We start from the raw sequence: 14773 nt of genomic DNA on the forward strand, positions 1-14773 counted from the left end.
TAACGCCTCTCTCCTCTCAGCCTCCTCAGCATTCTTTCAGTGTTGCCATTCCTGAGCTTTTTGTTTTATAGCAAACTATAAACAGAATCTTTTTGTCAAGTCTCAATTCACGGTTTTCAGACTCTGCTACAGAGCACGGATAGAGATGGTCTTAACGACAGTCTATGGGAAATAGACACTTTCTTATCTCGAAGCACGGAGCATCTGCCTCCCCAGTTCTGTTCCACCGTCCCGCGAATCCAAATGAGAATACACCTCCCGTCAGCTGAAGTCACACAATTTCTTTAAGCTAGGGCCTCATATGCAAAGACAACACCATCTTAGCTACATACGCTTCTGCATTAATCCCATTTATCTCACCAGAGGAGGTGTGGCACAGAGTTTATGTTCCGAGTTACTTCCTAAAGCTTAAGAGGTTTCTTTACTGCTTTCTCTCCACTGAAAAGTCACTTTGGTGACTTCTGTACTGAAACTGAGACAATTCTCGGTGGGCACGCTGCCACCTTTAAACACATAAGAAAAACAAAAAACAATTCACTAAGTTAGTAGCGGCAAAATCCCCAGAAAGAAAAAATAAAATTTACATCTCTATCCCATTTTGTTGTCAGACTGTTTATGGTGTTCCATTTACATCATGACTAACCAGGTCCATTATAAAAACAAGAAAGTAACCATGAAATAAATAGATGTTGACACTAGTGGGATTTCAGGGGTGTTATAACTCATCGTTTTTCCTGCTTTCTCCTCCAGCTTCTGTCTTCTTCTCTTTTTTGGACCCTGTGTAATGAAATAAACTCAGTTACACACTGTAACAGTTTTTAGAGCATACAAAGCAGCGCTGAAAGTCCCTGGCATTCATCAAGTATTCCACCAAACTCTCAGTCTATGGCACAGAAGTCAGGGGAACGGCTTTGCGGACTGATACTCAGCTCCAAAGACCCGAAGACATTACTGCCCTCCACCTCTTGAACATTGCTGTCCTCACAATAGGACTGGCCAAATCAACACACGCCTGCACATCAGCTCTTTAACAAAGACAGGCTTACGCTACAGGACCAGCCATAAACTGCAGTGACTGAGGTATAAAGCACCTGCCAAGGCAGGAGGCAGTGGTACATTATAACTTCACACCAAACAATGAAAACGTAGGAACAGCGAGGAAGCAAAATTTGTCTCTTCCTCTTTGCAGAATTAACAATTGCTTTGCAGTCAGAGGTTCCACCACCTTGCTACCTCCTACAGCTAAAAAGATGGAAAGAAGCACACAGACAGCTTGCACTTGTAGCTACCAAGTTCCAGACCGTTAGTCAAATGTTTACCCACCAGTCTCTGATCCAGGCTCATCACCTATTGCTACTTTCTCAGCTGTAGGAGGTTCCTCGGCTGGACCGATATCCTCAGGTTTGTCTATGTTTAAAGCAGAAAGAAACAGCACAAAAGTTAAGGGAGAATACACAGGAGATTAGGTGCAGGGAGATGAGGTGACTAGTGGTGAGGTTTACAAACAAGGCAGCTGTGGTTCCTCAGCAGGACTGTAGCAATTCACTCTCACAGTGGATCTCTGTAACACTCAGAAGCATCCCAGAACTGCTCCCTATTTTTCACTGCCTCTGTCTGCCAGGCTTTATGTCCCTAGAAGCCCTGGAGATTCACTGGTTGCACAGGCAAGTCACCTTTGGCACTGAGACTATAAGCAGGATCTCTTACTCAGGCCAGAGGAACCAGCAGGGAACTCTGCTGACAAACAGCGGTCTAGATTTAAAAGGACCAGGGCACTCAGATCCGGAGGATCTTAAAAAGTTCAGAAAACTGCAAGTCCTAGGGTCCCAAGAGATTTTTTTTTTTTTTTCCTGGGGTCCATCTAAGCCACAAACCTTTCTCATCAACAGCTCATTCTGTTCCTTGATATAGGACATGACCTTGAATACTTGCTCTGGACACCCAGAGCGGAACTGATGGCTTATCTTTCTTATAAGGCAGCCAGCCAACCAGACAGATATTGACTAACCGTCCTAGGAAGTTTACAAATACTTTTCCTTCTTTCACAGAAAAAAAAACCCAAAACCAAATAAACAAATGGTGGGGGGAAAAGGACACTGCCATACATGGATTTTCCCAGCTGTGTTTCAAAACTAAGAGGAGGATCATTTGATCCTACAGTTAACTATTGTCTTCACTTATTTAGCTCCCTTTCACTCAAGGCAGAGAGATAAGAGTGTGTTACACGTGATAATTATATACTAGAAGTTATATACACGCTCCCCACCCGCTCCTTACCTTCTTGTTTCCCCTCCGTGGGAGGGATAGTGTTTTCGGTCTCAGAGGCTGCTGTAGCATTCTTGCCTGAATCGGTTTTTGTGGTGTTCTTCTCCTTTTTGGGTTTGGGTTTTGCAAACTTGGCCTTATTCAGAAGATACTGCACTTCCCTGTCCAGGGCTCCTATCTTGAGCTCTATATCTTTGGACAGCAGGATGGGTTTCTCAGCAGGAGAGAGCTTGTTCTGTTCAGCCAGTGTCTCGTTTTTCCAAATCTGTGGGATGGGAAGGAAGAGGTGCTTTTTGGATGCTTTTTGGTTCCAGGAACCACTGTACATCACAGTGTCTCAAAGGCACCATTCCTGGGCCTTCTAACTTACTCAGGAAGATGCTGCTCCCTGCTACATTTCCACTGGCTTCTTAGTTATCCAGACACAGGACAAAATGAAGAAACAGAACCCTCAAAACCCAGCGTCTGCTTTTAAAAACTGCAGCCAGATTACTGGGCTACACCACCACTCCTGGAGACAACTGTCCACACGCAACACAAGAACCATTATCCCCCCCAACAAAGCAGTCTGGGGTCAAGCTGGGCATTAGAAAACACTGAAACACAGAAGAGGTTTCCTGGCGGCATGGAAACAAGACATGCACACTCTATTCCATGACCTTGAGTGAAAGTACATGACCTGTTCGGACAGGAAACACAACCCAAACTGCCACACCCACCCTCCCCCAGAATCATTCTCCTTTATTACCGTTGTTTCATTGATGGCTTTTTCCAGTGTACTCAGTTCCACTTCTGTGAATATCTGGTCAGACTCTGGAATCATTCGGGCTCCCCTTAAAGATAAGAAGAAAGTTTATTTTTGTTAAATCAAACAGACTGTACCTTGGCAACTCAGTATTTACAGCTCCAGTAATCATAATAACAACTAGCCACTGCACATACCAACCAATTAGTACATTTTACATTTATGTCTCTTGCATCTGCAGGAAACAGAGTCCTAGATCAATCTCTGGATGCTAAGAATGGAATACAGAGCCAGTAAATGCAGCTATCGCAAGATTAGAAAAACAGGGACAATAGTAAAAACTGAACCCTTAGGACCAAGAGGGAAAAATCTGCTTGCAAACGGTGTGTACAGCATTGGACACTTCCTGTCCCCCCAGTTTAAACAGAGCTTGCATGCTTCTGTTAACGGGTTCTGCAGAACTGAGCGCCAGAAAGCAGGGTTTTGGTCGTCTTTTCTCATGGATCGCTGGTGACTTTCAGACCACATTCGATCTGGTCATGTTCTGTTGGCATCTCTTACATTATCAGCTGCATGACTCTCGTTCCCAAAAGCTTGCTCTTACTTGAGAAAGATGGTTGAGTGGTTGAGCAGACTTTCCAGGGCAGCCAGGCGTTCCGGCCACTTTCTCCTTTCCTCGACACGGAAGAAGAGGTTCCTACAAAGCTTTTTCAGCTCTGAAAGCTTGTCTTTCAGCTCCTGCAAATGGGGGAGAGGGGAAAGGAGGCAATTACTTTGCCCGCTGTCTAACATTGTAAACCTCAGAAGTTAAAACTACAGTTTTTGTTGTTCTCTCTATCAAATACACTATTTCAATACAGTAAGAAGAGCCATGTGACTAAGCTTTATGTGGAATCAATAGGTTACTGCTGAAGCTGTTAAAGACGCACCCATGGCTGGAAGAACTTCATATTTTGTTCTGTGCATAACGCACTGAGGAAGCAAGAAACTTTCAAGAACCAGATTACAAAGGATCAAAATGGACCAATACTCTGTCAGTCTGTGTGCTCATTTCCATGGCAGTGATAGCAGACTGATATCCTGACTACACGCAGCAATACCTTAGTTGCGGCTGCATAGCCCTCCTCCTCCATCCAACTGGAAGCCTCGCTAAGCTTTCTGGAAATTTCTTCTCTCTGCTCCTCTGTTGAGACAAACTGATACTCCTCTTGGTAAAGCTTGTCCTGAAAAGAACAAAGCAAGCACTCCCATCAAATACCACTGAGCGTGTAAGCATAAAACAACCAGGTCACCTACTTGCCACTGGGCTGGACTGTGAACTCCTGGGGTGCTGCCTACACTGGTCAGGAGATTCTCATTAAACCCTCCCAGATCTGAGCTCCTGCTCCTAGCATTACCAGGAGCATGACGGTAATACACCAGGTATATAGACACACGCGCACACCAGGTATACAATGGTAAAGCTGCAACAACCACAATTTCACACGCACTTAACATTAGCTGCCTCTTCTGCACAATGGTTCTTGAAAAGCTGTAGCTTCTTTACAGCCTGAGTACCACTGTTCCAAAACACACAGGTAAGTGTACATAAGGGATACTGGGAACCCAAAGTCTAACATGTTAGACACACTGAAGGAAAGTGTTCATTTTGTATCAAGGAAACCCCCCAAGTCCACATGGGCTTGGGAAGCCTAACGGTAGCAGAAAAAGTGACTGAAAGACGAAAGCTGGCTCTTCAAATCCACTTCCCCCAGCTCAAACAACTCCCCCGCATTCAGATCAGCCAAGCTGCCTACGACACTTTTACCTGCTCTCCAGGAATTCTCATTTCTTTATATCCTTCTCTTACCTGGGTCTCAAAAATGAATGACTCCAAGCTGTTGGCCGATTTTTCTCTTTCCTGTTTCTCTAGATCTCTGACTGTCAAGTCTTGGAGTCTAACGTGCAAAGAGAACAGAAATCAAAGGTAGCAAAAGTGCCTTTAGATGAGCACCGCATCATATACATCAGCTTTTGAGGGTAGAAGGGCTACGTGAGCTATCACCATTCCAAAGCAATTCACTTCCTTTATCTAGAGCTTTAACCTAGCAGAGCCATTTCAAACGTACTTCTTCATCGAGCTCTTCAGTTCATCCTCCAGCAGGTCAGGCACATCGTTGACATCCAGTTCCATGGTGATCTCATGAACAAGCTTCTGCTTCTTGGGTGCTTTGATTTTCTTCTCTTCCTCCGTTTTGGTAACTGTGCTGTCACCAGAACTTTTGGACTGCTCTTCCTCTTTCACAGTTTCTCTCTTTTCTTTGGGATCCTGTAACAGATAAAGTGTATTCTCAGGCAAGGGAACAGATTTGCAGATTTTGCAACTTTTCTCCAAGGCAGGGCACTAACAGGGAAAGAATTCCACTGAGGAAATTCCACTTCTCAGACACTGAAATCACAGTCCCATTCCTTCAATCTGATGCTCACCTGAGACTCTAGTTTCTCGCCTTCTTCCTTTTTCTGTGACTCTGCATTCGGAGGGGCAGTTTCTGCCTGACCTGGAGACTGCTGTTTCTCTTCTCCCTGCTCTTCACTGGCATCTTCAGCACTGCTTTTCTGGTCTTGTTTCTCCCCCCGCTCTTCTTTACCTGTTTCTGCTAGGCTCTCTTCTTCTTCCTGGTCATGACAGGCAAGTAAAGGGGAAACCAAACCAGTGTCTTTAATGTAGAAATTCTATGCAAACGTTTCACGTAACATATAATTCTCTGCAAAAAACATATGTATGAAAAACAGCACTCACAGTGACTGCTGGCATTAGTGAGGGACTGTGCTGAGCTAGAATATTAATTAAGAGTCACCTCAGTGCAGGACACAACTCTGTGACAAGGAGCTTTTGTCTTACTAGAAGAAAACCTAATCACTACTGCCAGCATAATGGCAGCTGTGCCTATATGGCCCAGGAGAAAGCAAAGAGCCTGCTAGACACCTGGACAGACAACACACAGGCAGAAACCTATCCATAGAGCACCAGGACAATTTAGAAATGAGAGACCTCCCCAGAAACAAGTCCTGTAACATTAGTCCACCACTACTGGACTTGCCAGCAAAAGATCACAAGTTACTTTAAACGCATGCCACGTGAAGCTCAAGAGGAATAAAACATTTCTTGAAAATATTTAAAATCCTGACATTCTGCCAGACAGCTTTAATTCTGCTCACATGAATCGCTGCCTCTTTAACAGCCATAGCAAGACCCAGGGGCTCCCTCCCACTAGCAGTCACCCTGGGGCTCACCTGAACCGAGTCTGTCAGGTTCTCTCCAGTCTCTGGCGTAGGGCCACCGCCCCCAAACAGGCTTGAGATGGTGTTTCCAAGTTCTGTCGATGGGAGACAAAAAGAATCCCAAGTATTATGTATCCAAAGGAGGAAGAAAGTCATCTTCAGCTCTCAGTTCTTCCCCTCACAACCATAATGATCACCAAGGAGCTCCCTTGGCGGTGTAGGTTAACTATATACACTCCGTAAACATGTCCTTCCCTGACCTCACTTTGTGTTTTTCTGTGCACAGACAAGTGGGGCCCCTACCTCTGCTGGAATATGACCTGAAATTTGTAACTTTGACTAAAAAGCTTCAAGCTTCAACCTGTGGCTGCATTAACCATCCCTGCATCTCCCCTTCACCTCCAAACCACAGATTTCCAACTCCTTTTCATAGGGAAGTCTGTGCTCTAAAACCTGAGCAATGTGAAGCACAGATCAGGGCATCGCAACCCAGACAACGAGAAGGGAGAATGCTACAGGGCTGTGGATGCAGGACTTCCCTTCAGGACAGACCTCCTGAAATTAGCAGCTGTGGCTGAACAAAGAGGAAACAACTCCTATTTTTCAAGTTGCAATGCATGCCGTAGTCGCCTTAGGAGCGTATGACATTTCAGAGCTCCTGGCAGCACCCAGAAGCCACTTGCAAAGGGATTCTAGGTATTTTGGAGCTGTAGACACGATCAGAGGCTACGGCTAACCGTTTAATTTCCACATCGCAAAACCATGGTGCTTGCTCTCCTCAGAGCAATTATATGCTTTAGTTATCCCAGCTACTGCAGGTAAAACACAACAGTCAGTATGAGTATCAAAGTTCAGCATTTACTTGTCAGTGTTGACTCCTCCTCCAGCTTGTCTTCCACCAAGGCCTCAAACACAGACTCCACCTTGGAGAGCGGAGCACAGAATTAGTTTTCAGCAGGGACCATCAATACCAGCGAGAGGGACAAAACTGGAAAATACATAGGCTGACAAACATCACTACAGGATGGTGCTTACCCGGTCAAGACTTAGTACTCCACTCTCATCCATGTTGAAGTGAGCTTTGATGCCTTTGGATTCATAATCCGAGTGCTTCTTGAAACTATCCCCAACTCCCTTTAGCCTCACGGTAGTGAGATTGAGAGAACCAAAAATCCTGATGACACAGAGACAAAAGCAGAGAGAAAACTTAAGATAACAATGCTGCAGAACAGCTAACCACTTCTCACAGTCACGTTTGCAGCAACGGACTACTGCACAAAACAAGGAACCAGAACAGTTCAGTTTGCTAAAGCGCATACAGCTCTGAGAACAGATCTGCAAATACGCACCGGTGGCCAGTCAGATTCATAGGCCTGCCTGCCAATAAAATTTTCCAGCTAGGCATATTGCATGCCACGGAGCTGTCTGCTCAGATGCTTGCTTCAACTCACCGCATGTCATCCTGGTTCAGGAAAGACAGATCTCCATAGTTGACATAGAACTCAAAGTCATCTGTGTAGCGGTTGAAAGTGATAACTTTGCGCTGTGGATAGGGTGCCATGCGCTGGAACAAAATCCTCTTGTTATGCTTTAAACTCTTGGATTTATCATCCTCCTCAACTTCACGAGTAAACTCCACCTGCATCACAAACACAAAATATGACTCAGCAACTGCACACTTCTTCTATGGCATCTTACGTCAGAGGTTTCCGCAGCATTTGGCTGCTCTATCTCGTGCAAAAACTTGGGGAGAGGCAAGTGTTTCTCAACAGATGTTTCTATATGGCTAGCTTCTTGGATACAGCACTTCTACAGTAGGGCTGACTTTCTTCTGCTTTCTTTATTAGATTGGCAGAAAGATCTCTGTAACTTCCTTACTCAAAGGAATCCAACAGGTCACCTAGAACGCTTCTCCCAGCACAGCCCCGTTTACCCATACCTTGCACAAGAGAAAGCAAGCTAAGGGTTACCTGGATAGGAAACACAGCGGCATCCCGAACAACGAAAGGCTTCACCTTAAAGGCTTTGCTCAGAGCAGCTGCCTGGTAGACTGCACCCATAGCAGCAGCCTCATCGGCGTTGATATTCTTGCCCAGTTCTTCTCTATGAAGTGAAAAGCAACAGACGTCAGCTTTGCAGCCGCTGCCATGAACAGCAACTTGTCAATAGGAGACAGACTAGAAGGGGACCTCACATACTCACTTGCCCACAGCTTTCAGCAAAACCTCCTGCACTTTGGGGACCCGTGTGGCACCGCCAACTAGAATCACCTGGTCAATTCCATCCTAGGGATTGGAAACAGTCACCTTGTCTTGAGAAAGCAATTTTGGAAAGCTAAGTTCAGGGCTTCCTTACGCTCCTTCCCCCGTCACCACGCACTGATGGGGTGCTCTGAGAATACCCATGCTACGTCCTGCCGTCCCAGTGCACGTCAGTGCCTGACAGATCTCAGACAGGCTGACGCAAGCCATGCCAACATGAGGAACCTGGAGTCAGGTCTGTCAAACAGGGACAACATGACCACTGCTTCAAGTCACCCGAAACGTGGGACTTGATTCAAAATTAGACAGACTACAGTTTAATGCCAAAGGAGCCAGTGACTCGGACAGCAAGCTGGACCAGAACAGGCGGAAACCCAGACTCTGAGAGGTGACTCAGTGTCTTGCATTGAATACCGGAGCCAAAAGATGCTCAAGAGCGTCCTGGCACCCTGGAAAGTGAGCATTTAACAATGCAGTAAGTCTCTCCAAAGGACTGCATGGCGTTTGGTCCAACTGCAGTCTGCAAAAGGGCTTCTAAAGGGAGCGCTCAAAGGAGGAGACTGAACACAATAATTCTGTTTCCAGGCACTTTGAGATAAAACTTCAGAAGAGAGACCGGAACCAGCATCCGAGACAAAAAAAAGGAAAGATCAGTGTTTCAAACCTCCAGCCCAAGAGTGAACTTTTTTTAACAGAAAGAAACGCCTCCTTCAAGTCCTTTGTTTCTGGTGCGTAGCACAGGGAGTTGTGACAGACTCCTGCTTGACACCGCAGCAAGTAACCTCACCGCTCTATTACAATAGCGGGCATCTGTACCTCTCAGCAATGCTGATAACACAATCACTGATGCTTTGATCGTGACACGACAGCAGCTCCGTACATAGAAACTTCAGCCTTCTTAATGCGTTCCTAAACCTACCAGGTTCATCTCCGCGCTGCTCAGAGCCTGCTGCACAGGTCCTGGGACTCGCTGGAACAAGTCAGAGCACAAATCCTCGAATTCTTGCCTGGAGACCTTGGCCTTGAAGTCGATGTCATCTAGTAGACCCTCAATCTGTCCAGAAAAAAACCAGTCATAATGAAATTATTCGTGGCGCATTCTGCAAGCAAAATCTTTGCCTGACTTGCCCAGGGTGCAGAAAGTTCCAGCCTTCTTAACGCACCCAGGACCTGACCGCACTCATCCAAACCCTGCCATCGCTAAGGTGACGAGAGGATGGAACGTGGATATAACGGACAGCTCCTCCCAGCGAAAGTTTATTTACCAAACTTCACACGACTAACTCTCATCCAATCCATTCATTTCATCAGCAGTTGTACTAAGTGGGCAGAAGTTGAGAGGAACCACCACCGCCACCACCCCTGCAACACCAGGAGCGATGCTCTTCAGCGCACCGACGCTGCAGAGGGACAGCGTTCCTACACACCTGTCCTTAACCCACCCCACCCTCAGTCCTGAAAAAGCTGGAAACCCTGTGACAGAAGGTCGGACCTGTGCCATGTGGTCAGCATTCGCGCTCAGGACAGTTTTCAGGCGGTTGGCCTCCTTCAGTAGTTTGGCCATGGCCCGGGGATTCTTTCGGACATCTTTTGAAGGGTGCTGATCATTAAAGAGTTTTGCCAAATAGTCCCGGAGACGAAGCTCCATCTCTAAACCTCCAAGAGTACGGTCAAACCTGAGCAGAAGAACGAACGGAGATATAACAACTTAGACCGAGTTGAAATACAAACAAACTTCATGTATTATTTCACAAATATGCAGAGCAGCGAGTGGTCAAAAGTAGCTGCAGTACTATCAGCTGTGATTGACTGTGAAAGAACAACGGTTGTTCCAAAAATAACACGTTATAATGAAACAAAGAGAAGAAAGGTTCACCACCACAACAGCCTTTGAGCAGGAAACTTCATTATATTTATGGTAAAGGCCTTATTGTCAAGCACGTCAAACAGCTGAGAAGCCAAAGGATAATTGCCTCAGGTCCCAGGTATTTTCTTAGAAACAGCAGTATAAATGTTTTGGAGCTAAAATTGCTGGACTGGTGATTCACAGCACCCCCCTCCTTATTTGGCAAATGCGCTATATTTTCATTCCTCTCTAGAAGAATATTCTGCTTTTTCAAACTGACACGCTCTACTCCTGTAAGATTATAGGAAATGGAATTATGCTAAAATGGCTTGAGGCTACAAAAAAAGCAAGCCTGAAGCAAATTAAGTATACTGGTTGCCTCCTGGGTTCCTGGAAGTTCTCAGTTACCTTCTGCACAAGACAGCAACACCAGAATTATTACCAACTGGAGCCTTCTCGCTCCAAACCCTTCCCACTCTGCCATCCAAATTACTGTGCTGAAGCCTCACTGCAAGATTCCACATTTAGAAGAGACTGCGAAACAAATGGTTTCTTTCCTGAGACCTGTGGGTTTTGTGCAACTCATGTTGAATTCTTACCCAATGCCCTGGATCTGCAATTGAGGTTGGGTTCCCGAGTCCTTAGTTTTCACTGTCTGATACGTAACAATAGTACAAACGGTGCTTCCTGCTCCCATGTCGAAAAACATGATATTCTGAAAAGAGAAGCTAGGACGGTGAAGCAGAAACACCTGGATATCCCCCATGAATAAGGAAAGAACCCACTGCTGTCCGAGCTTGATACGGGCCAAGACTGTCCGCACCCTAGCCTGGTTTTACACCATAATGACAGGACTCGTACTTTGATCGAACACAGGAGATGTTCAGGGTCACGCTTAACACCAGCGGACAAGAAAACTTTCTTCATCCATTTCATAGATCAGAAGACAAAGCTTTGCTCCTTAAAAGTTTCTTCAACCTCAAGAAAATCAAGTATTTCAGAGTCGGTCTTCCAATACCTTAGAAAAATCGCTAGTGTTATTTACCCCCCGGGGTTGATGGGCAAAGAACAAACACAGGTTTACAAAATGGGAACTCCCAGCCACCTGCCCTCACTCCAGAAGCTTTCAGGCTTCACCACATATTCACACAGGGTTTCATCTCTTCCTCTTGTTGATGAACACGTGAGAACAGAGGAGACTGGTTGACTAGCAGAATCCACTTCCTCACAGTTAAGTCCTTTTGATTTTATCTGCAGCACTTTCTCCCCCACATGCAGGCACTTGCACAGGATTCCCTGCATCTCCCAACTGCACCTACCTGTGCGGTGGCATTGATGTCTTTCCTCCTAAAAACTCCATAGTTCAATGCTACAGCAGTGTTGTCATTTATCAGCTGCAGCACCTTCAAGTCGGCCATGCGAGCGGCGTGCAGAACTGCTCTCCTCTCCGCCTGGTTGAAGTAGGCAGGAACAGTGATCACCGCGTCCTTGATGGGCTGCTCTGAAAGAGTTGCAGGGAACATGTTTTTCCATCAGTGTAGCCACGTGCAAAGACTCGTTATAATGGGGTGATGGTAGCAAAGCCAGAGAATCCAAGGTAAAGACTCATACAGAATGCAATCCTGAAGCAGCCAGGATCATTAGGGATGAATCTATCTGCATCCTGTTGAAACCAAGCAGACTTTGCAGATTCTCGCAAAGCCACGTGTCTACTGACCTCTCTTTCACACGTTAGGATACTCTCAAATGCGCTGGGATGCCTTAGATTTCAACAAATATTATCTTCATGGAGACTTGTTTTATCACTGGATTATGTTCACTCTCCAGAGTAAAAAGTCTTTGGACTGGCTTTAGTATCAGTAACCAAACAACACACAGCCTCCTACTAACAATGCAAGTCAAACATGACAACGAAATTCACCCAGTTTTCATTACTGTGGTATTTCACTAGCAACACAGCATAGAAAATGCATGACAGTCTCTTATCGTAGTAATTATGTTAGTGAGTTTCACAATAGAGGGCAGTTTCTGCTCTTTAGTTGTAGTTCAGCTCCAGCAGCAAGTCTCCATCCAGACAGGTTGCAACACAGACGTCAACAGAGTCAATTCCACCTTCCACTGCAGTTGCCTGCCTCCGCTCTAGTCACACAAGCGAGTGAGAAAACACTTTACTCTTTCTCCAGAGATTGCCACAGTAAGGCTTCTTCACTGCAAAGCTGGGTGGGATCTGGGATGCCTGCCCCCAAGAATAGGATTAAGACCCCAAACTTGCATCATATTAAAAACAAATGACGACTTGATAGCTGCCAAGTCTTGCTTACAGCCTACAGCTGAAGACATCCAACATCCTGTTTCTAAAAATCCATGGGTTTTCAAACACTTTCGGTCACTACTCAAATCCTATAACAGACAAACACACACACACACACAGAGATACCGTAAGAAACAGCTAAATCCTTCCAACCTGCAAATTCCTCAGCCAGACCACGTGAGTAATTCAGGACCATCCCCAGCATCTCTTCTGGCGAATACTGTATCGTTCTACAAGAAACAGACAGGAAAGAAAATCACAGCAACAACAGAGTCAGCTGTAGAAGCCTGGTAGCCAAAGTCCCACCCACAAGGAACGCAAAAGCAGCCACTTACTGGGAAAGCTTGAAGATAACGGTCTGCCTTTTCTCATCCTTCACCAGTTCATGCTCTGGGAATCGGGACTGGTACAGCGCCACGTGGGGATTATCGATACGCTTACCCAGCAGATCCTGAAAGTACCTGAATGCCACCTTGGGCGTCCTTATGGACTGCAGAAAGAAAAAGCACATCACCCAGCTGCATTTCTTCGGCTTTGCTGTTATCAAACAAACCTCTCCCAAGCTATGTGGTGAACAGCGTTTGTTATGGGAGTTAGGAGCACAAGACTGGTACACAAAGAGCCAGTACAGAAAGCAAGTAACACACCGAGGAGATGAGAAGTACAGGACAAGAAATAAAACTTCGTAGCTCAGTCATTTATCACGAAGGACCCAGCAGTGGGAACATACATTCTGCGTACAGGAGCTGCAGTTAGCGTGATGAGTAACAAGAACTCTTACCATTCCTAGTGCGCTATCACCAAAGAGACGCTCGTTCTCCTTCAAAGAAACAGCCACGGGTGTTTTCCTTCGTGACTCCCTGTGTAGAGAGGAATAAACCGGTCAAAATAGGTAAACATTCAATACAGAGTCCCTAGTGAGGAATGATGCTGTTTCCATTTCAGAAAGACTGAGGGAAGGTGCTTGGATACCACCTACGGAGAGGAAGGCCAGCCTCCATTCATCTGAAGGGCTGCAGTAGCAGCACCTCCCTTCAGAGCTTTCATACCTCCTGATGTTCTTCGTGACACAGGCAAATAACATGCTTTACCGAAACGTGGACAGACATCTTTCAAATTTACAGTCAAAACTGCGGTGGGTAGATTGTTATTTTTCCCCTAACACAAGAGAACTTAACAAGAGGCGACTCATTTCTGCCCCAATTCATGCACTAGCACACCAAGGTGAGTATTTCACTACGATAACTACGAAACAGCTTAAAGTTGTCCACTAAGCTCAGTGCACGCTATCCACTTCCAAATGTCTCATAACACATTATAAACTCTCTAATGTAAGGCTACAACAAAATGACTTGCCACAAAGAAGAAAGGCTCACAAGTAGCTTTCTGGAACGTGCTGCTTCGTACTTAGACAAGACTTGCTTTATTTTTGCTTTCCTCCACCAGCGAGCAAAGCGAGACAATTCCCTCATTCTATCAACGACTGCCAAGTTTCAGGGAGCTGGGTGAAAAACCCATTTATTATCTCTCAGTCTAGACTCCCAGAAAAGGAGGATGTTCCTGACTGTACATCCTCTCCCAACCGCATTTTTTTCATTCAGTGTCTTGGGGACAGGCTGCAGCAACAGCAGCCAAGTGAAAGGAGCGCTTTATTTGCTTCACAGACGAGTATGGGTTCTGAACAGCTGCAGCAAAACAAACATGCCTCTGGGTTCCCTTATGGAGAACTGAGAATTAAGCCTTGCCTTAACTGGATAGGCAAGAAGGTGATACTATGCCCTTTCACATTTGAAACATATCCTTAATCACACAGGCTTTCGGTTGTTTGCTTAAAAGGCCCCCGAAGTGCAACCAAGCACCCCTAAGGTAAGGTTAAAAACTGAACTGCTGCCCTACATGCTACTCAATAGCTGCTCACCTGTGGTGGGAAGCAAGTCAGAGAATCCTGAATTAGAGGACGGGCTCGTTCCCCTCACAACAGAGGAATGCCCTTAACTGAACCCTCGTTATACCACATCATTGCCTCCTTACGGCATTTGCAATGACATCTCAAGCCCCAGTAAAACTGACAGAAGCCCCCCCCC

At 45.7% G+C, this 14773-nt stretch overlaps 1 protein-coding gene across 1 annotated transcript; it reads right to left on the reverse strand.

Annotated features, from left to right (window-relative positions):
- Positions 1 to 407: 407 nt before the first annotated feature.
- On the reverse strand, positions 408 to 13551 carry HYOU1 (hypoxia up-regulated 1; the record flags this gene model as incomplete). The annotated part of the gene is given in 23 exon segments (XM_009584666.1): positions 408 to 777; positions 1324 to 1407; positions 2278 to 2530; positions 3014 to 3098; positions 3615 to 3748; positions 4111 to 4233; positions 4860 to 4947; positions 5119 to 5318; positions 5477 to 5665; positions 6284 to 6366; positions 7134 to 7194; positions 7307 to 7445; positions 7723 to 7910; positions 8242 to 8374; positions 8474 to 8556; positions 9452 to 9586; positions 10025 to 10208; positions 10978 to 11106; positions 11698 to 11729; positions 11731 to 11879; positions 12843 to 12919; positions 13025 to 13179; positions 13471 to 13551. Coding segments are annotated over 23 exon segments (2847 nt in total), but the record flags the coding sequence as incomplete, so codon positions are not given.
- Positions 13552 to 14773: the final 1222 nt, after the last annotated feature.

This window comes from Fulmarus glacialis, unplaced genomic scaffold (assembly GCF_000690835.1).
Source record: "Fulmarus glacialis isolate BGI_N327 unplaced genomic scaffold, ASM69083v1 scaffold33640, whole genome shotgun sequence".
NCBI classification, from domain to species: domain Eukaryota; kingdom Metazoa; phylum Chordata; class Aves; order Procellariiformes; family Procellariidae; genus Fulmarus; species Fulmarus glacialis.